The 25,984-nt window shown below is 45.5% G+C and overlaps 1 protein-coding gene across 9 annotated transcripts in view; it reads left to right on the top strand.

Annotated features, from left to right (window-relative positions):
• Positions 1 to 25,984, top strand: part of LOC110535467 (uncharacterized) — a 178,574-nt gene that overhangs the window by 125,772 nt on the left and 26,818 nt on the right. For all 9 annotated transcript variants that reach the window (XR_016484419.1, XR_016484418.1, XR_016484420.1 and 6 more), the window contains one exon: positions 24,907 to 25,052. Coding sequence is in view for 6 of the 9 variants with exons in the window: in XM_090189723.1 (XP_090045849.1) it covers positions 24,907 to 25,052 (146 nt within the window). In the remaining 3 variants the exon portion in view is untranslated. The remainder of the gene's footprint in view (positions 1 to 24,906; positions 25,053 to 25,984) is intronic.

Consider the following 25,984-nt stretch of genomic DNA (forward strand, 5'->3'; position numbering starts at 1 on the left):
ATCCATCCATCCATCCATCCATCCATCCCTTCATCCATCCATCCCTCCATCCTCCATCCCTTCATCCATCCATCCCTTCATCCATCCATCCCTCCATCCATCCCTCCATCCATCCCTCCATCCATCCATCCATCCCTCCATCCATCCATCCATCCCTCCATCCATCCCTCCATCCATCCATCCATCCATCCATCCATCCATCCATCCATCCCTCCATCCATCCATCCATCACTCCATCCATCCCTTCATCCATCCATCCATTTGGCAAATAATAATAATACACACAACATAATCCTGCATTAGATCACAGAGACATTTCAAAATAGAAGTGCTATATCTGTGGAGGCTTTTTCAAACTCCCCATTTTGGTTTCCAACCCTGCCTGTTTGGTTGGTAATGACACTGTGGCTATCATCGTGTTTATTTGGGATGCTAGATTAAAGAATTGACCTCAACATTCCAGAGCGGTTGGAGATCTGGAATTTTCCGTCTCCAGAGGTTCCGTGGTTGTGAACATTCCCTCTGAAAGATGGAGGGATGGTAGGAAACAGATAAAGCCACACCAGGACACCCCCCCCCCCCCCCCCCCCCCCCCCTCCAGTAGGAGACCCAGGGGTAGTAGTGTCCTGGAGGATAGAGGACAGCATGTCCTACTCTAATTATAAACCCTAATATACAACACACTGACTGGATCACACTGGTTCCCACTGCCCCCCAGTACAGTCAGCTGTGGAAGGGAACATCTGGGTTTCTTTCAGGCTGTCAGTGTGTGGTGTGTGGTGTGTGGGTGGAATGCTTGACATTAACAGTCTCTTGTCAGGCTTATCATTTCCGTATGCATCGGACTGGCTGGTCATTGCCTCACAGTTTCTCTACCTGAAGACATACACATACCACTGCACCAGTAGAGAGAGAGAGTGTGTGTGTGTGTGTGTGTGTGTGTGTGTGTGTGTGTGTGTGTGTGTGTGTGTGTGTGTGTGTGTGTGTGAATGCGTGCGTGCGTGCATGCGTGCGTGCGTGTGGGTGTCTGTGCCACTCTCTTTCCCCTTCCATCCCTCTGCCAGTCTGTGCCACTCTCTTTCCCCTTCCATCCCTCTGCCAGTCTGTGCCACTCTCTTTCCCCTTCCATCTCTCTGCCAGTCTGTGCCCTGCCTACCCAGAAGTATCATTGACAAAAACCCTGCTTCCCCGCTTCCTTCTTAATTAGGATTCCACAGGTCTGGTGGGACTGCCACTGGGATAGGAGGAGGAAGCACTGCCACTGGAATGCTGAGTTAATGGTGGTGGTGTTGCTGCAGAGGGAGGGTGGTATAGGCTGGCACAGCCTGACCAGCCAGGGTGGTGGTGCTGCAGAGGGAGGTTGGTATAGGCTGGCACAGCCAGACCCGCCAGGGTGGTGGGGCTGCAGAGGGAGGGTGGCACAGAAAGGCACAGCCAGACCAGCCAGGGTGGTGGTGCTGCAGAGGGAGGGTGGTATAGGCTGGCACAGCCAGACCAGCCAGGGTGGTGGTGCTGCAGAGGGAGGTTGGTATATGCTGGCACAGCCAGACCAGCCAGGGTGGTGGTGCTGCAGAGGGAGGGTTGTATAGGCTGGCACAGCCAGACCAGCCAGGGTGGTGGTGCTGCAGAGGGAGGTTGGTATAGGCTGGCACAGCCAGAACAGCCAGGGTGGTGGTGCTGCAGAGGGAGGGTGGTATAGGCTGGCACAGCCAGACCAGCCAGGGTGGTGGTGCTGCAGAGGGAGGGTGGTATAGGCTGGCACAGCCAGACCAGCCAGGGTGGTGGTGCTGCAGAGGGAGGGTGGCACAGAAAGGCACAGCCAGACCAGCCAGGGTGGTGGTGCTGTAGAGGGAGGGTCGCACAGGCTGGCACAGCCAGACCAGCCTGGGTAGTGGTGCCGCAGAGGGAGGGTGGCACAAACAGCCAGACGGGGAGAATGAATGGAGAGAGGGTGAAGGGAGAGAGGGGGACAGGAGAGAGGGTGACGGGGGAGAGGGTGACGGGAGAGAGGGTGAAGGGAGAGAGGGTGAAGGGAGAGAGGGTGACGGGAGAGAGGGTGAAGGGAGAGAGGGTGACGGGAGAGAGGGTGAAGGGAGAGAGGATGACGGGAGAGAGGGTGAAGGGAGAGAGGGTGACGGGAGAGAGGGGGACGGGAGAGAGGGGGACGGGATAGAGGGTGATGAGAGAGAGAGGGACGGGAAAGAGGGGGACGGGATAGAGGGGGACGGGAGAGAGGGGGACGGGAGAGAGGGTGACGGGAGAGAGGGGGACAGGAAAGAGGGTGACGGGAAAGAGGGGGACGGGAGAGAGGGTGATGAGAGAGAGAGGGACGGGAAAGAGGGGGACAGGATAGAGGGGGACGGGAGAGAGGGGGACAGGAAAGAGGAGGACGGGAGAGAGGGTGACGGGAGAGAGGGGGACGGGAAAGAGGGGGACGGGAGAGAGGGTGACGGGAGAGAGGGTGACGAGAGAGAGGGGAATGGGAGAGAGGGGGATGAGAGAGAGTGTGACGGGAGAGAGGGGGACGTGAGACAGGGGGATGGGAGAGAGGGTGATGGGAGAGAGGGGGATGGGAAAGAGGGGGATGGGAGAGAGGGTGCGGCTTGTATAAACTACCTGGTAGTTGTACGTATTGTATACACTGGACGTCTTATGGGTGGTGAACCATTCTTGATACACACAGGAAACTTTTGAGCGTGAAAAACACAGCAGCATTGCAGTTCTTGACACAAACCGGTGCGCCTTGCACCAACTACCATATCCCGTTCAAAGGCACTTAAATATTTTGACTTGCCCATTCACTCTCTGAATGGCACACGCACACAACCAATGGCACACGCACACAACCCATGTCTTTATCTACACTGAATGAAGTGGATTTAACAAGTGACATCAATAATGCATCATAGCTTTCACCTGGATTCACCTGGTCAGTCTGTCATGGAAAGAGCAGGTGTCCTTGATGTTTTGTACTCTCAGAGTAAGTCTCTTCATGTAATTGAATGACTACTCTTGAAATGTTTGTGTTTCGCGGAGAGCAGCATGAGGAGACAGACAGACAGACAGACAGACAGACAGACAGACAGACAGACAGACAGACAGACAGTTAGAGAGCGTTGAGAGAAGAGGAGAGCAGCCTGAAGACAGACAGACAGACAGTAATAACATCAGTAACACATCAATGTAAACCAGATAGAGAGGGTTATCAGAAGCTAGTGGCTTCATCTGTTTGATAGAGGAGGCCTTGTTCAGGCACCATGCTTTCTCTGTCAAGGTATCTGATGTCAGGACAACCCATTCTGATTCCCAGTTAAACCACAGGTCTAGCGGGTATGTGGCTCCTGGGAAGAAGGGAGAAGAAGAGGAGGTGTGAAGAAAGAAGGGAGTGTTTGTCTTCTTTCTGACAGCTTGTTATTGAGCACTGCATCTCCCTCAGATGTATCGAGTTTTATTGGTGGAAAGTACAGAATTATACTTGTTTACATATTTCACTATTCCTCCCTCCCCAAATGTAATTCCTATATCTGTGGCTTGTTGTGGTTTCCTAGCTTGACTACCAGTGAACGTGGCCATCAGGGAGTACAGTAGCTCAGTTTAGCGGAATGCTAATCAGACAGGAATGCTGATGTTTACAGTGCTGTATTCATCATTTGTCCTTCTGTCGGTTATGTTTCTGAACCACCTCTAGTAGGATAGAAGCAGAAACCAGGGTGGTGTCAGCAGTTTCTACATTATGCTCATCTCCTCTCTCCTCTCCTCCTGGGTTTGTGCTTTCCTCCTAATTCCTCTCTTCCTCCAGAGGAGGAAGCAGCTCTTTTATCTCCCTCACCAACTTTAAACATCTGCTATCTGAGCAGCTAACTGATCGCTGCAGCTGTACATAGTCCATCGGTAAATAGCCCACCCAATTTACCTACCTCATCCCCATACTGTTTTTATGTATTTACTTCTCTGCTCTTTTGCACACCAGTATCTCTACCTGCACATGACCATCTGATCATTTATCACTTCAGTGTTAATCTGCAAAATTTTAATTATTTGCCTACCTCCTCATGCGTTTTGCACACAATGTATATAGACTCTTTTTTTTTCTTCTACTGTGTTATTGACTTGTTTATTGTTTACTCCATGTGTAACTCTGTATTGTCTGTTCACACTGCTATGCTTTATCTTGGCCAGGTCGCAGATGTAAATGAGAACTTGTTCTCAACTAGCCTACCTGGTTAAATAAAGGTGAAATAAAAAATACAAATTGAGACTTTATCTTTCTTTTCCCATCCCTCCATTACCGTCTGACCTTTTGCAGATGCGTTCAGCATTGCAATGCATGATGGTCCGGTATAGAAGCCTGGCGACTAAAGGTTAGGCTGTATTCTGACCCCAAGGATACAAGAGAATTATATTATGGAAAGAAAAACACGAACAGTTTAAAAAACTCACAGAGACAAAATAACTTAAGCCAACTTGAACTGTAAGTAATACTAAACCAATATACTGTGCACATGATACTGCTGCTATATCATCTAATAACAGACAAGACCTAACAGAAAGTTACAGTGGGTAAAGTAAACTTCTTTGTTTTGTTTAATATACAGAAGCTCTGTGACTGTCTGGTTTGAGGGAAGAAAACAATATACATCACAGTGATAAAGAATTCTACCATTCAGACAAGGCTTCCCCCACTGTGCTTGGTAGGCACAAACAATTCTCAGAAGTAAGGATCTATGGCAGCATCAAAAATAGCACCCTGTTCCCTATAGTACACTACGTTTGACAAGAGCCCTGGTCAAAAGTAGTGCACCATAGGGAATAGCGGGCCTTTGTGATTTCCCAGAAGTAAGGATCTATGTCAGTGGTCACCAGCTCGTCGATCGCGATCGACTGGTCTATTTCCAAGGCATTCCTAGTCGATCACCAAACATTTCTGTAATAAACCCAACGATAGAGCCTTGCGTTCTTATTTTTTTTCATTTGTTTCACGATGTTGGTGGTAGGTGCACTTGATTCAGCAGCCCTAGTGCTGTTGGTGGTTGGTGCACTTGATTCAGCAGCCCTAGTGTTGTTGGTGGTAGGTGCACTTGATTCAGCAGCCCTAGTGCTGTTGGTGGTTGGTGCACTTGATTCAGCAGCCCTAGTGCTGTTGGTGGTAGGTGCACTTGATTCAGCAGCCCTAGTGCTGTTGGTGGTAGGTGCACTTGATTCAGCAGCCCTAGTGCTGTTGGTGGTTGGTGCACTTGATTCAGCAGCCCTAGTGCTGTTGGTGGTAGGGGCACTTGATTCAGCAGCCCTAGTGCTGTTGGTGGTAGGGGCACTTGATTCAGCAGCCCTAGTGCTGTTGGTGGTAGGGGCACTTGATTCAGCAGCCCTAGTGCTGTTGGTGGTAGGTGCACTTGATTCAACAGCCCTAGTGCTGTTGGTGGTAGGTGCACTTGATTCAGCAGCCCTAGTGCTGTTGGTGGTAGGTGCACTTGATTCAGCAGCCCTAGTGCTGTTGGTGGTAGGTGCACTTGATTCAACAGCCCTAGTGCTGTTGGTGGTTGGTGCACTTGATTCAGCAGCCCTAGTGCTGTTGGTGGTAGGGGCACTTGATTCAGCAGCCCTAGTGCTGTTGGTGGTAGGGGCACTTGATTCAGCAGCCCTAGTGCTGTTGGTGGTAGGGGCACTTGATTCAGCAGCCCTAGTGCTGTTGGTGGTAGGTGCACTTGATTCAACAGCCCTAGTGCTGTTGGTGGTAGGTGCACTTGATTCAGCAGCCCTAGTGCTGTTGGTGGTAGGTGCACTTGATTCAGCAGCCCTAGTGCTGTTGGTGGTAGGTGCACTTGATTCAACAGCCCTAGTGCTGTTGGTGGTAGGTGCACTTGATTCAGCAGCCCTAGTGCTGTTGGTGATTGGTGCACTTGATTCAGCAGCCCTAGTGCTGTTGGTGGTAGGTGCACTTGATTCAGCAGCCCTAGTGCTGTTGGTGGTAGATGCACTTGATTCAGCAGGCCTAGTGCTGTTGGTGGTAGGTGCACTTGATTCAGCAGGCCTAGTGCTGTTGGTGGTAGGTGCACTTGATTCAGCAGCCCTAGTGCTGTTGGTGGTTGGTGCACTTGATTCAGCAGCCCTAGTGCTGTTGGTGGTAGGTGCACTTGATTCAGCAGCCCTAGTGCTATTGGTGGTTGGTGCACTTGATTCAGCAGCCCTAGTGCTGTTGGTGGTAGGTGCACTTGATTCAGCAGCCCTAGTGCTATTGGTGGTTGGTGCACTTGATTCAGCAGCCCTAGTGCTGTTGGTGGTAGGTGCACTTGATTCAGCAGCCCTAGTGCTGTTGGTGGTAGGTGCACTTGATTCAGCAGCCCTAGTGCTGTTGGTGGTAGGTGCACTTGATTCGGCAGCCCTAGTGCTGTTGGTGGTAGGTGCACTTGATTCAGCAGCCCTAGTGCTGTTGGTGGTAGGTGCACTTGATTCAGCAGCCCTAGTGCTATTGGTGGTTGGTGCACTTGATTCAGCAGCCCTAGTGCTGTTGGTGGTAGGGGCACTTGATTCAGCAGGCCTAGTGCTGTTGGTGGTAGGGGCACTTGATTCAGCAGCCCTAGTGCTGTTGGTGGTAGGTGCACTTGATTCAACAGCCCTAGTGCTGTTGGTGGTAGGTGCACTTGATTCAGCAGCCCTAGTGCTGTTGGTGGTAGGTGCACTTGATTCAGCAGCCCTAGCGCCAGGAAGACAAACTGTTCCTATTTTGAACCATTTCATGTGTCTGAAGGAACTCCGCCTACCCGGCAGGCCCAGAGAGCAAATCAAGTGCACGTTTTTGCATACCACTGGCCAATCAGAATGCTCAGATCAGTTGCCTTGAGCCATAGACTGAAAAAAGAAGCCTCGAACGCACAGCAAAGTTGATACTGTGAGATTTCTAAACTTTTAAAACCATGACTAGAGAGACTCAATGAGTACAGAAAAGAGCTGATGTTTTTATGAGCAGGTTCATGTTTAAGTTGTTATTCAACATTTTGATCAACACTTTTATAAGCCATAAAATGTGCGTTCTCCCAGTCTACAACCAACACTGCAGCTGCAGTGAATCTGTAAAGCAAAGTGTTCCGATAAGCTTGCGCTATTATTAGTGGTTATTATTTCCCTTTCTCTGGTCATAGGAGTAACAACATGAATTGGTGCATGAGGCAGAAATAATGCAGTGCGACTTGAGTTTTGCCATCAGCTGGAAAACAGTGTCCCTTTTCTCAGCGGAGGGAGGGAGAGTGGCGGGACGGTAAGTGGAGTGAGAGGCAGCATCAACGCTGCTCCCTCCCTCCCCTCAGACTGACCATCAGATTCAGGCCATTAGTCCAGTAAAAAAAGAAAAAGCTCATTATTATGCTCACTGAGATGTACCTCACAAGTAACACAACAAATGATCTATTACCAATGTGATCATATACATATGTTTTTTTTAATATAAATCGGCAGGGCAATTTAAGCATAGCCAATATGCAGTAATAATGCATTGGGCCTATAGCTTTCTGTACAAACCTCATTGCTACAGTACTGTTTTTAGTTGGCTAATGTTGCATGGGTTTATGTTTTTTAAATCATGTTTTAAAAAACCTGAGCGCTAGAACTCGGCTTGCATTTTGACTCAGAAAGCGATCCAATCATCCGTCAATCTGGTGGGGATAGATCTATGGGGATAGATCTATGGGGATAAATGGAGAACCTGAGGGGATGTAGAATACTTTTGGCAGAGTTATCCATCCCTGGTTACACAACCTTACAGACAGCCTTACAGACCACCATGCTTCTTCACACAGCCTTACAGACCACCATGCTTCTTCACACAGCCTTACAGACAGCCTTACAGACCACCATGCTTCTTCACACAGCCTTACAGACAGCCTTACAGACCACCATGCTTCTTCACACAGCCTTACAGACAGCCTTACAGACAGCCTTACAGACCACCATGCTCCTTCACACAGCCTTACAGACCACCATGCTTCTTCACATAGCCTTACAGACCACCATGCTTCTTCACATAGCCTTACAGACCACCATGCTTCTTCACACAGCCTTACAGACCACCATGCTTCTTCACATAGCCTTACAGACCACCATGCTTCTTCACACAACCTTACAGACAGCCTTACAGACCACCATGCTTCTTCACACAGCCTTACAGACCACCATGCTTCTTCACACATCCTTACAGACCACCATGCTTCTTCACACAACTTTACAGACAGCCTTACAGACCACCATGCTTCTTCACACAACCTTACAGACAGCCTTACAGACCACCATGCTTCTTCACACAACCTTACAGACAGCCTTACAGACCACCATGCTTCTTCACACAACCTTACAGACAGCCTTACAGACCACCATGCTTCTTCACACAGCCTTACAGACCACCATGCTTCTTCACACAGCCTTAAAGACAGCCATGCTCCTTCACATAGCCTTACAGACCACCATGCTTCTTCACACAGCCTTAAAGACAGCCATGCTCCTTCACATAGCCTTACAGACCACCATGCTTCTTCACATAGCCTTACAGACCACCATGCTTCTTCACACAACCTTACAGACAGCCTTACAGACCACCATGCTTCTTCACACAGCCTTACAGACCACCATGCTTCTTCACACAGCCTTACAGACCACCATGCTTCTTCACACATCCTTACAGACCACCATGCTTCTTCACACAACTTTACAGACAGCCTTACAGACCACCATGCTTCTTCACACAACCTTACAGACAGCCTTACAGACCACCATGCTTCTTCACACAACCTTACAGACAGCCTTACAGACCACCATGCTTCTTCACACAACCTTACAGACAGCCTTACAGACCACCATGCTTCTTCACACAGCCTTACAGACCACCATGCTTCTTCACACAGCCTTAAAGACAGCCATGCTCCTTCACATAGCCTTACAGACCACCATGCTTCTTCACACAGCCTTAAAGACAGCCATGCTCCTTCACATAGCCTTACAGACCACCATGCTTCTTCACACAGCCTTAAAGACAGCCATGCTCCTTCACATAGCCTTACAGACCACCATGCTTCTTCACACAGCCTTACAGACCACCATGCTTCTTCACACAGCCTTACAGACCACCATGCTTCTTCACACAGCCTTAAAGACAGCCTTACAGACCACCATGCTTCTTCACACAGCCTTAAAGACAGCCATGCTTCTTCACATAACCTTACAGACCACCATGCTTCTTCACACAGCCTTAAAGACAGACATGCTCCTTCACATAGCCTTACAGGCAGCCATGCTTCTTCACACATTGCCCATTGCCCTCATGTTTTTCTCCCTCGTTAATCTACACACAATACCCCATAATAACAAAGTAAAAACGATTTATTTGACATTTTTGATAATTTATTAAAAATAACAAAAACTGAAATATCACTTTACAAAAGCATTCAGACCCTTTACTCAGTACTTTGTTGAAGCACCTTTGGCAGCAATTGCAGCCTTGAGTCTTCTTGTGTATGACGCTACAAGCTTGGCACACCTGTATTTGGGGATTTTCTTCCATTCTTCTCTGCAGATCCTATTTTCAGGTTTCTCCAGAGATATTGGATCGGGTTCAAGTCGGGTTCATTCAGAGACTTGTTCTGAAGCCACTCCTGCATGGTCTTGGCTGTGTACTTAGGGTCGTTGTCCTGTTGGAAGGTGAGCCTTCTCCCAGTCTGAGGTCTTGAGCGCTCTGGAGCAGATTTTCGAAGGATCTCGCTGTACTTTGCTCCGTTCACCTTTCCCTCGATCCTGACTAATCTCTCAGTCCCTGCTGCTGAAATACATCCCCATAGCATGATGCTGCCACCACCAGGCTTCACCGTAGGGATGGTTCCAAGTTTCCTCCAGACGTGACGCTTGGCACTCAGTCCAAAAAGTTTAATATGGTTTTCATCAGACTAGAGAATCTTCTTTCTCATAGTCTGAGAGTCTTTAGGTGCCTTTTGGCAAACTCCAAGTGGGCTGTCATGTGCCTTTTACTGAGGAGTGGCTTCCGTCTGGCCACTCTACCATAAGAGCCTGATTGGTGGAGTGCTGCAGAGATGGTTGTCCTTCTGGAAAGTTCTCCCATCTTCACAGAGGAACTCTAGAGCTCTGTCAGAGGGACCATCGGCTTCTTGGTCACCTCCCTGACCAAGGAACTTCTCCCCCGATTGCTCAGTTTGGCCGGGCGACCAGCCCTAGGAAGAGTCTTGATGGTTTAAAATTTCTTCCACTTAAGAATGATGGAGGCCACTGTGTTCTGGTGGACATTCAATACTGCAGAAATGTTTTGCTACCCTTCCCCAGATCTGTGCCTCTACACAATCCTGTCTCGAAGCTCTATGAACAATTCCTTTGACCTCATGGCTTGGTTTTTGCTCTGACATACACTGTCAACTTTGGGACCTTATATAGACAGGCGTGTCTTTCCAAATCATGTCCAATCAATTAAATTTAAAACAGGTGGACTCCAATCAAGTTGTAAAAACATCTCAAAGATGATCAATGGAAAAGGATGCACCTGAGCTCAATTTCGAGCCTCAAATACGGTATTTCTGTTTTAGACTAAATTTTCTAAAAACCTTTTTATTGCTTTGTCATTATGGGGTTTGGTTGTTGATTAAGTAAGGCTGTAACGTAGCAGAAATGTGGAAAAAGTCAAGGGGTCTGAATACTTTCTGAAGGCAGCCAATATTCTTCTCACTGGGATGGAGCCTCACTCAGGCATGACTTGGGCAGGAGCTCTCTGGAACTGAGTACCGTTACTTCAAATGTTCTGCTGCTTGAGTTCCTGCACCTCTTATAGAATTATTAGCTCGAAAGTATTTCAGAGTTCCTGCACCTAAATATAAACAGTACCGGCACCCAAAAATAAGGACGGCACCTATTTCAGTCCAAGTCAAGCGACGTAGGGTGACAACAAACAGTGTCGGCATAGTATTTTCCTATTTCCTTCATCCTTCCACATCATTCGATCTATGGAGCCGTATCGTCTGTGGCTGGTTAGAGACTGAAGTACGCCCTGGGATCCGGAAATACTTGTTGATCCCTTGATTATCTCCCAGCTCCTCTTCCGTCTCTGTCTATCTTCTCTTCAACATAGCCTGAGGAATATTGGTTGATATGGAGCTGGAAAATGGTGAAAATGAGTTCCAACACCTTTGATTTTCAAGTTACACAATGTCCTCAGTTTAATAGTGAAGTAAAGGCATTTGCACATGATGTCTACCCCCCCAAACCCAGTTCCTTAGTGCTTGATGGATAATTGTGAGCTGCCTAGCAGCCTAGCAGTAAGGGTTATCAGCCTGACCTCCTATACTTTACCACTACACTACAAAACACACTCTCCTGCTTTCACATATTACACACACATACGCACATACGTACGCAAGCACACACACATACGCGGATGAACACGCAAGAACGCACGCACTTACACGGACACACACACGAGCTCTCCGAATTAAATCAAGAGTCCTGCTAGCCCTGTAGGTCAGCTGTAGAAGGCTGGTTGAGAGGCTGGTTGTGTGCTGTGTTGTAGTATTAACAGATCAGATCCACATTACCAGCCTGTGTGTGTGACTTCCTGTGTGTGTGACTTCCTGTGTTATTATGCCAGGTTTTAGGTCAATAGTTCCTATTTTAGACAATTCAATAAAGAAACTGAAAGAACAGGTTCAGTTGTTATCTATAAGTGTCATGGAATTCTGGCCCGAAATCCTGTTTAGTTTTCTGTCATTAGATAATTAATGAAACCTTCTACTGTATATCCCACTGTCAAACATCATGTTTCAGTTTGAATATCAGGACATCATTTGTACTAGGGAAGTTGTGTACAGAGTATATCTGTCCACATTCTAGAGGTCGACCGATTATGATTTTTCAACGCCAATACCGTTACCGATTATTAGAGGGCCAAAAAAGCCGATACCGATTAATCAGCCGATTTGTATTTATTTATTTGTAATAATGACAATTACAACAATACTGAATGAACACTTATTTTAACTTAATATAATACATCAATAAAATCAACTTAGCCTCAAGTAAATAATGAAACATGTTCAATTTGGTTTAAATAATGCAAAAACAAAGTGTTGGAGAAGAAAGTAAAAGTGCAATATGTGCTATGTAAGACAGCTAACGTTTAAGTTCCTTGCTCAGAACATGAGAACATATGAAAGCTGGTGGTTCCTTTTTACATGAGTCTTCAATATTCCCAGGTAAGAAGTTTTAGGATGTAGTTATTATAGGAATTATAGGACTATTTTCCTCTATACCATTTGTATTTCATTAACCTTTGACTATTAGATGTTCTTATAGGCACTTTAGTATTGCCAGTGTAACAGTATAGCTTCCGTCCCTATCCTCACTCCTCCCTGGGCTCGAACCAGCAACACAACGACAACAGCCACCCTCAAAGCAGCGTTACCCATGCAGAGCAAGGGGAACAACTACTAGAAGGCTCAGAGCGAGTGACGTTTGAAACATTATTAGCGTGCCCTAACTAGCTAGCCATTTCACTTCGGTTACACCAGCCTCATCTCGGGAGTTGATAGGCTTGAAGTCATAAACAGCGCAATGCTTGATGCACAACGAAGAGCTGCTGGCCAAACTCACGAAAGTGCTGTTTGAATGAATGTTTACGCGCCTGCTTATGCATACCACCGCTCAGTCAGATACTTATTTGTATGCTTGTATACTCAGTCAGATTATATGCAACACAGGACACGCTAGATAATATCTAGTAATATCATCAACCATGTGTAGTTAACTAGTGATTATGATTGATTGTTTCTTATAAGATAAGTTTAATGCTAGCTAGCAACTTACCTTGGCTTACTGCATTCGCGTAACAGGCGAATGCATTCGCGTAACAGTCTCCTTGTGGAGTGCAACGAGAGAGAGGCAGGTCGTTATTGCGTTGGACTAATTAACTGTAAGGTTGCAAGATTGGATCCCCCGAGCTGACAAGGTGAAAATTAACCCACCGTTCCTAGGCCGTCATTGAAAATAAGAATGTGTTCTTAACTGACTTGCCTTGTTAAATAAAAGGTATAAAAATATATATATATATATATATATATATATTAAAAATCAGCGCCCAAAAATACCGATTTCCGATTGTTATGAAAACTTGAAATCGGCCCTAATTAATCAGCCATTCCGATTAATCGGTAGACCTCTACCACATTCCCATGTTGTTTTGAGATCCTCCCTATTGCGTAGTGTGTTCTCGGGCAGACATTTATTAAAGGGCAGACTGACAGGGAAAATTAGATGCTTGCTAAATTGGGCCTGGAGTACGGCTATCATATCTAATGTGTCTGTCTGTGTGGATGACATGTCTGTCTGTCTGTTTTTCTGTCTGCTTGTCTGTCTGTATCCCACATTGTTTTTTGACCCTCACTCCTGCTGATGTTTAGTTGCATTGTGATATTTCTGCAGTACTTCTGTTTAGAATGAAATGGTATTTTAAAAACGCCCCTTGTGCACTCTGTCACAACTCACTGAGGGGGAGTAAGAGGAACCTCTTTCACATCTCTCTGCTCACAATCTCTCTTTCTCTCCCTCACTCTCTTTCCTCTCCTCTATCTTTATTTCTCTCTCATTTTTCTCTCTCTCTCTCCTCTCTTCTCTCCCCACTCCCTTTTCTCCCCGTCCTTTTTTTGTACCTTCATATTGTCTATTATAGCTGGATTGAATTGAAAGGGCACTCTCCCTGCTATATCATGTGGCTCTGTGACATATACTTGGCCACAAGGGACTGTCTTCCTCCACCGCTATTGTTTATCACACCATGGTAGAACAGATTGTTATTCTAGTTCTATGGTGTCGCTTCCTCCCCCACTGTAATACAGTACGACCGTCTAGAACGAGGTGCATTGGGTTGAGAGGGAGAAGGGACATTGATGTATTCCTGTTCTTTTTAATAGGGCTTTGATGGAAAGGGTGCAGTGTGTGTAGGGTTTAGGCTTTATCTCTAGTCTAGTGCATATGATGTGTCTTCTGCTCACGTAAACTATCACCATCACACGCACGCACGCACGCACGCACGCACACACACACGCACACACACACACACACACACACACACACACACACACACACACACACACACACACACACACACACACACACACACACAAACACACACACACACACTCCCTCACTTCTCTCCCTTTCTATCTCTGTCGTTCTCTGTCTTTCTCTCTCACACGCCACTCCTCTCTCCGTTCCCCCTGTAGGCTTCACCAGCCTGCTATGTTTTAGAGCACCATTTGTTCAAAGTCTGCCTGGAATCTCAATGCGGATAGCAGGCAGGCGGGCAGGGAAGCCTCCACTCTGCTCTGCCCGCCTTTTTAAATGCACCATATGTTTACAGAACTGTGGCCACAATAGTACAGTCACTCCATTCTCATGTAGCCTGCAACTGTATCTGCCAAAAAAAGACCTGTTTCAATACCGGGGTTATTATAGCTGAAAGGGGTCGTTACTGAGCTATTAATGGTTTGGTCTGGTACTGTGAATGTGTGTACAGACTGTAATACTGAGACCAAACATCTGTACAGTCGATGTGGCTGACCTGGGCATTGTAGCCTACATTATTTTTAGATTCAGAGATTCAGGTTCAGAGTGTTTCATAGTCACATGTACATTCACCCATCATTTTTGGTCCACCCACAGATACAGGGCTAGTCTAGTTTGATGTATCAGGCCTCAACCACATCCCAAGCCCTATTAAACCCTAACTCACAACACCTATTTCTCTCCATTCACCCTCCAAGCCACACATAAAATAAAGCTGCCTCCCATAGACCTCTGAGAGCTCCGGCTGTGTGCAGTTGTCACAGTGAACACAGACCCACCGCAGTGACAAATTGCTGCAGTGTATAGTATTTGAGCAACCCAACAGGTTCAGGGTGTGGATACATTAATCTTGGAGGGGGTTTAATCTGTGCTCGTGCTCACAGTCACAGCTATTACCTCAAACATACAGGCCTTCCCCAGGGAGAGGGAGGGCTACAGTAGGCGGCCATTTTGGCTCCCCCAGTGCTCGTCAGGCTCTGCTCACTGCTCTAATGGTCCAATAAGGTGTATTTGACCTCCGTGACTCCACCCCTCAACGCACTGTAATCAGACAGAGATCAATGGAAGGTCGTATATCACCCGGGTCAACACGGCCGGTGTGTGTGTGTGTGTGTGTGTGTGTGTGTGTGTGTGTGTGTGTGTGTGTGTGTGTGCCCTGCTTTAGAGGTGGTTTATGTCCTACGGATGTTGAGCTGCGTTTATGTCTCATCATTTATTCAACGTTCCTCCACTTGTAGATATTATTACTATCAATCCATCCAGGTTGCAGAACATTCTGGATCGTGTGTAAAATCCCAGAAGCATCTCTGGGATTAGTGCCATGGGAGTTAGGTGATTGGTTGGTGCAGGAGTGGGTGGCGATGTGGCGTTATCATGGGATATGGATTTTAGAAGGTCAGTGTGTTTCTTTCTCCACATCATTAGAATTCTCTCTCTCATCACTCCATTGGTATATGGTCGTTCCCTATGATTTCAATCACTTTCTGACCGCACCCCTTTGTGGCCGTGGTAGAAGAAATAGTCAGACATTTTTTTTACCTAAATGCCAAAACATTCCGGAGATGTTTTGTAAAAAAAATATATATATATTGAACTTTATTTAAGTAGATAGAGGTGCCTTAAGTTGACCAATTTTGCATACCACACCCTACCATGAGACATCCACGTCTTCATCACTGGAGAAGATAGACGTGAAGATGAGATAGTTTTGTCCATGTTCATGTATGTTTTAACTTAGACCCTATTTGACATCATCTGAAGTGCTTGTGTTGTGACCACCATCGGTTGAGACTCTGCATGCGCTTGAATACAGGGTGGATGCCATGTTTTGGCTGATAGAAATGGTACCTTTTCTTTCCTTTTCAAATGGTACCACAAAGATTCACACGTCAGGGATTGTTGACTTGAGTGGGAATATCCATTGTTTTAAAATAAACTGTCAATCTTCCTTAGAAAACCTATTTCAAATCATAGAAATATAGATAATAGAATAGACATTCCCATTCAATTTGAGATTCGACGGTAGGTGTACCGGTGGCCATCTTTTTGGTTGTAATTGCATGTAAAAATGTCAATTAAATAATAATTTCAATGGTGTACTAGTTCAATTGCAGTGGTCTGAAGGGAAAGGTCCATTCTATGAATTATGTTTCTATGAGTGAAATGACACCCATCATGTATTCAACCGATAGCGGGAACGGCACCAACACCTCAGATGATGTCAATTGTAAAATAGGGTCTAAGATATAACATATGCGAAAATGAGACAAATCTGTTTTTAGATAATTGACGTTAAAGGTATAACATTTAAAAAAGGCCATTCTTTATATATATTTGTTTCTTTAAGAAACAATGAAATAGTTTGACAGCCTTGTTTGTAAGATTTTAAATGATATCAAAGTAAAGCGTTTATCTTCTCCAGTGATGAAGACGTGGATGTCTCATGGTAGGGTGGGGGATGCAAAATGGGTCAACTTTCAGCACCTTTCTCAAAAAGTCACTTTCTCACCACCTCTACCACGGACAGACATGTATGGAAGGTTTCATTCAAATCAAAAAGGGGTTGAATTCACATGGAACGACCCTTCATGTAGTAAGATTAGTATCTGTGTTTAAAGGGTTCGTAGGGGTTATGGTAATGTTGACATTACCATAAATCCCTTAAGTATTTTAGATGGCATGCAAATAATGTTTGGAAAATTGGTACTCAGGTAATGGAAGCTTGTGTGACAGAAGTATTTCAATATGTACAGCTGAGCAAGATTTGTTTTGCTTCAAGTCGCTAACCTTTTAGCCGCTAAGCATTCAGCCTACTGTCAGAGCAGCAGTTTATGCAAACATACACAGTCTGACAATATATCCTTCTATGCTGTCTGGGGTTGATGTGAATGAGAATGAGATGAAATGTCTCTGTAATGAGGATGCCTGGAAGGAGGGGTTTCAATCTAGTTTATGCCAGGGCAAATACTGGAATGGAAACAGGCTTGTCTGGGAAGCCTTTACAATGTCTGTCATTTCGGCAAGGTTATAGTGAAATAATACACTATAATTCATCACTGATAGCAAAGATTCTTCCTCCTGATGCCCAGTCTTGTCTTGGCTGCCAGCATAGGAATCCCATAATATACTGCTGCCTACACAGGCATCCCATAATATACTGCTGCCTACACAGGAATCCCATAATATACTGCTGCCTACACAGGCATCCCATAATATACTGCTGCCTACACAGGCATCCCATAATATACTGCTGCCTACACAGGCATCCCATAATATACTGCTGCCTACACAGGTATCCCATAATATACTACTGCCTACACAGGAATCCCATAATATACTGCTGCCTACACAGGCATCCCATAATATACTGCTGCCTACACAGGCATCCCATAATATACTGCTGCCTACACAGGAATCCCATAATATACTGATGCCTACACAGGCATCCCATAATATACTGCTGCCTACACAGGCATCCCATAATATAATGCTGCCTACACAGGAATCCCATAATATACTGCTGCCTACACAGGCCTCCCATAATGTACTGCTGCCTACACAGGCATCCCATAATATACTGCTGCCTACACAGGCATCCCATAATATACTGCTGCCTACACAGGCATCCCATAATATACTGCTGCCTACACAGGCATCCCATAATATACTGCTGCCTACACAGGCATCCCATAATATACTGCTGCCTACACAGGCATCCCATAATATACTGCTGCCTACACAGGAATCCCATAATATACTGCTGCCTACACAGGCCTCCCATAATGTACTGCTGCCTACACAGGCATCCCATAATATACTGCTGCCTACACAGGAATCCCATAATATACTGCTGCCTACACAGGCATCCCATAATATACTGCTGCCTACACAGGAATCCCTGGCTGAGACAAAGTCTGTAAAAAAGCAAAAACAAACAAACAGAAGGAAAATGATCAGTGAGAACAGTCAAGTCACAGTCTGAAACACAACTAGGTTGATGGACTGGTGGGAGTGGAGGGGATATACCAGGATACAGGGACGTTATGCAGCCCAGAAATATGAGGGGCCACAAAATCTACCAGCTCTCACAGTCTCACGTCAGAATTAGACGTTCATTCATGTTTCTAAAATATCAAATTTCAAAGTTGTTCCAAACGTCAAATGTCAACGTGTTTAAGGTTAAGTTTAGGCATTAACTCCAAATTCGTAAGGTTAAGCATTAACTCTGAATGGTTAAGGTAAGGGTTAAGGTTATGTATTAACTCTGAATGGTTAAGGTAAGGGTTAAGGTTATGTATTAACTCTGCATGGTTAAGGTAAGGGTTAAGGTTATGCATTAACTCTGAATGGTTAAGGTAAGGGCTAAGGTTATGTATTATCTCTGAATGGTTAAGGTAAGGGTTAAGGTTATGCATTAACTCTGCATGGTTAAGGTAAGGGTTAAGGTTTGTGATATGGTTAAAACTAAAATATCAAAACCAACTTTCTATCGTTGGATTCCCTGGGCAAGAATCAGAGGCAGATGCTTACGCCCATCCACCATCCCCATCCACAACAGCAACACCCAAACCTACTTGAAGGTAACAGTGCTCACTGTTACCCCTAGTAGCCGGTTTCCACGTCATCTCCCGACATCCTCAGACATGGATGAACGTTGAATACTGACTTATATCACCGGTGACCTGACTGCACAAAGTACGTGAGGATAGATAGGGGTTTCCCTGAAACTGCTTTTTCCTGCAGGCTTGAGACAATAATAATTATGCTTAATTCTGTCAAAAACATGTTTATTTTTCTGCCTATCTAAGCATACCTCTTGAGCTGTCTGTTTCCTCCTGTCTGGTGGTGCTTTTTTTTATAAACTAAATTTGCTTCTCTGCTAAACTTTGGGTAAAAGATTGAAAGGAATGTGAAAGCAGAAATCAGGAGGATAGAGTTGTGGTCGGATTTACCAAATGTAGGGCGAGGGAGAGCTTTGTACGCGTCTCTGTGTGTGGAGTACAGGTGATCTAGAATTTTTTGCCCTCTGGTTATACATTTAACATGATAGAAATGAGGTAGAACTGATTTAGGTTTCCCATATTTGCTGGAGCTTTTTCAAAGCCTACGGTCAGATACTCCAGTGAGTGGAATTGGCTCCAATGACCATAATTTGCTCAATATTAGCAATTGAGAAATAAAATTTACACAAAACAAATTAGATACTGTAACTTTCTACTGTATGTTTGTAATTCAAAATTATTTTAGTCCTATTGTTGCTAGTAATATTCATAAATACATTTAAATTAAACAGAGAAGTGGCAATTGGCTCTTTCTCTCTCGCTCTCTCTCTCTCTCTTTCGCTCTCTCTCTTTCGCTCTCTCTCTCTCTCTCTCTTTCCCTCTCTCTCTCACACACACACACACACACAATCACTCTCCACGATTGACACGGCTTTGTCATTTCCATCCAATCTCCTTGACTTCCTAGTGACAGATGTCGCCAATTTCAATTAACCCCCGTCCGTCCGTCTGCTCCCCGTCCCCCCGTCCCGTCCCCTCACCTCACAGACAGTCCCTAGAGGCTAAAGTGTGTGTTTCTGTGTGTGTCTGTGTCTGTGTGTTTCAGTTACATTTCAGTTACAATTTTATTTGCTAACTTTGCAGCTTCTCTTGCCAGTGGCAACTCACTCCATGACACTTGCAATTTTACAGTCCTGACTAGGGGAAGCCATTACTATAATTGGTGGTGGGGTTTAGGGGTTTAGGGCATGACAGAGTCCGGACAGGGACTAGAACCCATGACCTATAGACCTTAAGGAGCTCTGTTCTCTATACATTATCCATTATCCTCAGCTATCAAAGAGGGAGTCCTCGCTCACTCTTTTTAAATAGTGTGTGTGTTTGAGTGTGTGTGTGTGCGTGTTTGTGTGCACGCATTAGTGTGTGTGTGTGTGTGTGTGTGTGTGTGTGTGTGTGTGTGTGTGTGTGTGTGTGTGTGTGTGTGTGTGTGTGTGTGTGTGTGTACAGAGAGAAAATGATGTGACAGATGCGGTTTCACACAGAGAAGGCTTTGTCACTTTGGACGAGCAGAGAAGTGATGGCAAAGTGGCGACTCCATTTTGCCACGTCCTATAAGGGAAACATGGAGCAAAGTCATGCCACACACACATCATGCCACATAGTGCCCCAGGGTGAGCATTACACACCGACCTATTACCCTGGTGTACCACACTGACAGGACAGGGAAGGGCAAAGTTACCCAGCATGGCCTGATAAACCTGTTGTTGATTTCAACTCACAGAGTTATTATAATTCCAAACGAATACACTGTTTAATTGCTGTATAACTGATGCCTGTTAATACAGTACACTATCTTTAATCGACTGGTTTAGCAGTTTTCCCACAGTTTTCCGAACAGCTGCACTGTAGAGTTCCCTGTCTGTGATGCTTATTAATCCACAGTATGGATTGAAGGGTAAATCAATGCTCTACAGTAGCTGCAGGCTGCATGCTCACATCCATTGACTCATGGATGAATATTCATGTCATGCAGTTTGGTTGACACAGACAGCAGGGATGGGACATCATTTAGGGCTGAGAGGGATGACTTTTCTCATGGCAACCAGCCATCCAGTCCTCCACCTCTCTGGGGTGCTTCTGTGAGGATGGGGGAGAAAGGTGAGATGGAGATGGAGGGAGAGTGTGTGTAAGAGAGAGGTATAGGTGAGAGAGAGAGAGAGAGAGAGAGAGAGAGAGAGAGAGAGAGAGAGAGGGGTATAAGATAGAGGTAACGGAGAGAGATGGAGGGAGAGATATGTGTAAGGGAGGGGGAGAGAGAGAAAATTAGAAACAAGGTGAGAGTGAAAGAAAACGGTAGGAATCGTGTGAGAGAAGAAATGCAGAGATAGGAAGAGAGAGTGGGCGAGACAGGGATATGGACAGTAGAGAAGCGAGAGATAAGGAAGAGGAGGGAGTGATAGAAAGAGAGAGGGAGAAAGAGCAGAGTGAATGAAGCCAGGGTAGTCAGGGGGTACTTCTGCTCTGCTTGTCCCAGTGTTCATCTGCAGCTGAGACTCATGGGAGAGGGAGTTAGTGTGGGACTGCCTCTAGGGCCAAACACACAGAGCTCGCTCTATCACTGTCTGTCTGCATCACACACACACACACACACACACATACCCTGAGCTGCTCAGTAGAGTAAACCTAAACTGTGATAATCTCTTCTGAATATTTGCACTGCTATTTCTCTCTCTCTCTCTCTCTCTCTCTCTCTCAGTGAAACATCAGGGCTAGCTATGCGCTCATCGCTGAAGAGGGAGGGAGTATTTTTCATTAAAGTAGTTCGATGTGGAGCCTCATGCCCTCGTGCTGCGCTGCCCTGAGGGTACCCTCTCTCTCTCTCTCTCTCGCTCTCTCTCTCGCTCTCTCTCTCTCTCTCTCTCTCTATCTCTCTCTCTCTACCTCTCTCTCGCTCTCTCTTGATCTCTCTTGCTCTCTCGCTGTATATATTTCTCTCTCATTCTCTCCCTCTCTCCCGGTTAGCGGGCTAAGTTGGTCATTGTAGCAATGTGACCCAGGCTGTCCCCCGGTCATGCAGACCCAGACGTACATGTGCAACACTACTGCCAGCCACACACACTCCTCTCCAGCGGCCAGGAAGTAGTGAGTGTTCTCTATGCTGAAAAATCAGATTCGGTAATAATGCTAGCCCACATACAAGAGATCAGGATGATTATCTATGCAGGAAAAACTTACAGCTCACACACCAACACACTTTCTCTCTTGTCTGGCCTCTCTCTCACTTACACACACACACACACAATTATATTTTCAAGTGTTCTTGTGTACGTAGATACAGAGTGTGAGGAGAGTGTCATTCAAGGTAAACAGGGCTCCCACACAGAGAGAGTTAAACAGTATGATTGACAGGTGAAGAGACCATCGGAAACCTTTGAAAGGATATATTTGTTCAAGGTTGGATATCCTTTGTTCTAATCTCAGGGGGATTCTATGGCTAATACAGGAAAAGCCATCACTGTCGCTGAGCAGACAAGGATTGGCTAGGTACAGCAGAGACTAGAGGAAGAGAAGGCCTGTCTGGGTGTCTTATCATTCAGTATCAAACAACATCTTGGCAGAGGCCTAGTTCTGTCCCATATAACTACCTCCATTTACTGTTCCATTATCACAGAAGTTGTACCAGAAATACTATCATTCTCTTCAATGTACCTCAATGGTTGCCACTTACTCAAAAAGCACTGCAAGTCTGAAAACAAGAAGGTACTCTGATATTATCATTGATATTCTAGGTTTAGTTTTTCCCTATCGGCCCCCAGATGCCAGTTTGACTAACATCTTGTGGGGTCTTTCATATACTGCCTTCCCCCTCCATCCTTTTATAAACGAGACGCAAAGAGCAATCTGGCCCAGCCTTTTACAGGCTCACATAAATAAAGGCCACTCGATACCTGGAGTAGTGCCAGTCTGCCATGGACTGTCTGAGTCTACAGCAGGCAGGCAGGCAGATAGTAGTGCAGTCAGTCACTGTGGGTTACACTGACCCCCAGAGGACAAAACTGGTACTGCATAATCATAAAAGACGTCATAGGGCAGGGATCATCAACTAGATTCAGCCCTGGGCCGATTTGTTCGTGAACAGATGGTCTGGGTGGTGGAACATAATTACAAATAATTTGTAGACTGCAAATTGACCGCAAGAAGCCAAAACATATATAATTTTTGACTAAAACATCATCATTTCAATACTTTTTTGTATACGATCACGTGTTTCTCAATTATGCGTGGGAATACTTGGGAACAGATTTTCCAAATTAAAATCACTTGGAGCGGATTTCCTTTTGTTTTTACAGTCTTTTATGTCCAACAATGGAAATGCACATTTTTGGCTCAGAAAACTTGGAAGCTAAAGAAAACCACCTGGCCCGGGGGCCACCAGTTGGGGAACCCTGTCATAGGGGAACCCTGTTATAGGGGATAGCTGCTCCTATATGCACTGTCATTGACATTATCATTGACATTAATTTCATTCACTTGTTGTTTGATGGCTAAAGTAAAAACACTGATTAAAGCATCTGGATGAAAATGACGATAATAAAATGGTAGTTTATGACGTTAGATTAAAACGCTATAGATAAACTATGATTGGTGTTTATGTTCTCTGTTAGATTAAAACGCTATAGATAAACTATGATTGGTGTTTATGTTCTCTGTTAGATTAAAACGCTATAGATAAACTATGATTGGTGTGTATGTTCTCTGTTAGATTAAAACGCTATAGATAAACTATGATTGGTGTTTATGTTCTCTGTTAGATTAAAACGCTATAGATAAACTATGATTGGTGTGTATGTTCTCTGTTAGATTAAAACGCTATAGATAAACTATGATTGGTGTGTATGTTCTCTGTTAGATTAAAACGCTGTAAATAAACTATGATTGGTGTTTATGTTCTCTGTTAGATTAAAACGCTATAGATAAACTATGCTTGGTGTGTATGTTCTCTGTTAGATTAAAACGCTATAGATAAACTATGATTGGTGTGTATGTTCTCTGTTAGATTAAAACGCTATAGATAAACTATGATTGGTGTGTATGTTCTCTGTTAGATTAAAACGCTATAGATAAACTATGATTGGTGTGTATGTTCTCTGTTAGATTAAAACGCTATAGATAAACTATGATTGGTGTGTATGTTCTCTGACCGTATAGGGTACTGTGTGAGTTTCGGTGGTTGTCCTTTAGGTTCAGAGAAGAAAAGGTAGATTGTGTAGAATCATTTTACGCAAAGTTTTCTTCATCCTTACAGACTGCTGAAGTGGAAAAGACAGTAGAATATAGTCCTAAAATGCTACTCAGCTCTAGGCGTTGAACATGTATATTTTTAATAGCCGAGTGATGTGCCGAATCCGTTTCTCCTGATCGCCTGAGGGGGTCTGAACGCTCTGTGTTCTCTCATTATGCCCGGCTCCCTGTCTCCAGGGTGATTTGTCACCACGGAGACTCTCGGCGTGGCAACAGCTGTTTGTAGAGCAGGGATGTGTTGATGAGGTTCACCAGACAGACAGGAGAATATTTATAGCTGCATCTGCATGGCAGTTACCTACAGTCAGGAAGAGAGGGCAATGAGTGTTTGTGTGTGTGTGTGCATGTGTGTGTGTCTGTGTCTGTTTGTGTAACAGCAAGTATACCTTCATAACTTCATAATGGCCCATCCATATATTAAGTCTCTGTGTAAACGTATGAACTTACCCTAACCTCATACTCATTCTCACTATGAAAGATGTAAAGATCAGCTATCGAGATAATGTGTGTTTATAGTTTATTCCCATGGCCATCTCTTTTAGTAATCTCTCTTTGTAAAAGCAATGTTTCTAATCAGTGCACAAACTGGAGCAGAGTTCCGTCAGAGGCTTAGGTACAGAGACAGGGACTGTGACCGGGGAAGAATTGGCGTAAGGGTTTGGGTGAGGTTGGGGTGAGGGTGAGGGTAGGGTGAGACCCAAAGGCCGCTGGTCACTGACATGCTGCCATGGGATTTTCTCCTTTCTCTGTCATGCCAGTTTGTCTCAGTGAGAGGCATTGGGTGCATGTTCCTACTGGGCTGTGAGTAACGATGATTCAGATCACCACAATTGGGTTGGAACTCCGCTGCAGCTCAACTGTAAATAGGACACCCTTTCATCAGACCTCTTGATTGTGTGGTAACCATTTTTTGTCTTGTGGCCTGTATCATTGTATTTGTAGTAAAGTAGGGTATGTTGTTATTTAACATCTCCCTCTCTCTCTCTCTCCTCTCTCTCCCCCTCAGCGGTGATAGTACCAGACGGAGGTGGAGAGAAGGCCGGTCTGGGTGATGATCTAGGCAGTGATGAAGACCTGTATGAAGAGTTCCGCAGCTCCGGACATCGCTGTGGACACCCAGGGGGAGGTGGAGAACAACTGGCCATAAATGAGGTAGACTTTTGTTTTGTCTGCCTGCCTGTCTGAGTGTCTTTCTCTCTCTCTCTCTCTCTCTCTCTCTCTCTCTCTCTCTCTCTCTCTCTCGCTCTCTCTCTATCTCTCTCCCTCTCTCTCTCTCTCTCCCTCTCTCTCTATCTCTCTGTTCTCCCCCTCTCTCTCTCTCTCTCTCTGTTCTCCCCCCCCCTCTCTCTCTCTCCCCCCCTCTCTCTCTCTCTCTCTCTCTCTCTCTCCCCCTCTCTCTCTCTCTCTCTCCCCCCCTCTCTCTCTCTCTCTCTCTCTCTCTCCCCCCCTCTATCTCTCTCTCTCTCTCTCCCCCTCTCTCTCTCTCTCTCTCCCCCTCTCTCTCTCTCTCTCTCTCTCTCTCTCTCTCTCTCTCCCTCTCTCTCCCTCTCTCTCTCTACTCGCTGTCTGACTTGCTGCATTGCACACAAATAAACACGCGTACGTGTGCGCGCACACACACGCAACACAGGTATTCCATAATGTGTTAGAAACATTCATTCAATAGTCAACATGGATGGAGGTAGAAAGGTATGACGAGCAATGGGACCAAGTCTTAGCACGGTGATGAAAATGGCCTCTGTGGCAGGAGAGAGAGGAGAGAGGGGCTGTAAACACAGGAGAGAGCAGGGAATGCTGGGTTAGGGTCTTGTTGCTGTGGTTACCCATACAGGGCTGTGATGTATGACACCATAGAAATACGATCTCTAGAACAGCTCAGGATAAGGTCCGATTTCCAACTCACAGATTAAGTCTAGGGCTGGACTAAAAAGTATGGTCAATGGAGAACCTCCATGGAAATAGCTTTATAGTCCAGGATTAAAAGGAATCTGTGTCTGGGAGTATAATGTCCAGTGAAATGTGCACGTTAATGAATCATTTCTCATCATGTTGGAAGGTCTACTCCACACATTACAAGCTGAACA

The sequence above is a fragment of the Oncorhynchus mykiss genome, chromosome 11 (genome assembly GCF_057628025.1).
Source record: "Oncorhynchus mykiss isolate SJ-2025 chromosome 11, ASM5762802v1, whole genome shotgun sequence".
NCBI classification, from domain to species: Eukaryota; Metazoa; Chordata; class Actinopteri; order Salmoniformes; family Salmonidae; genus Oncorhynchus; species Oncorhynchus mykiss.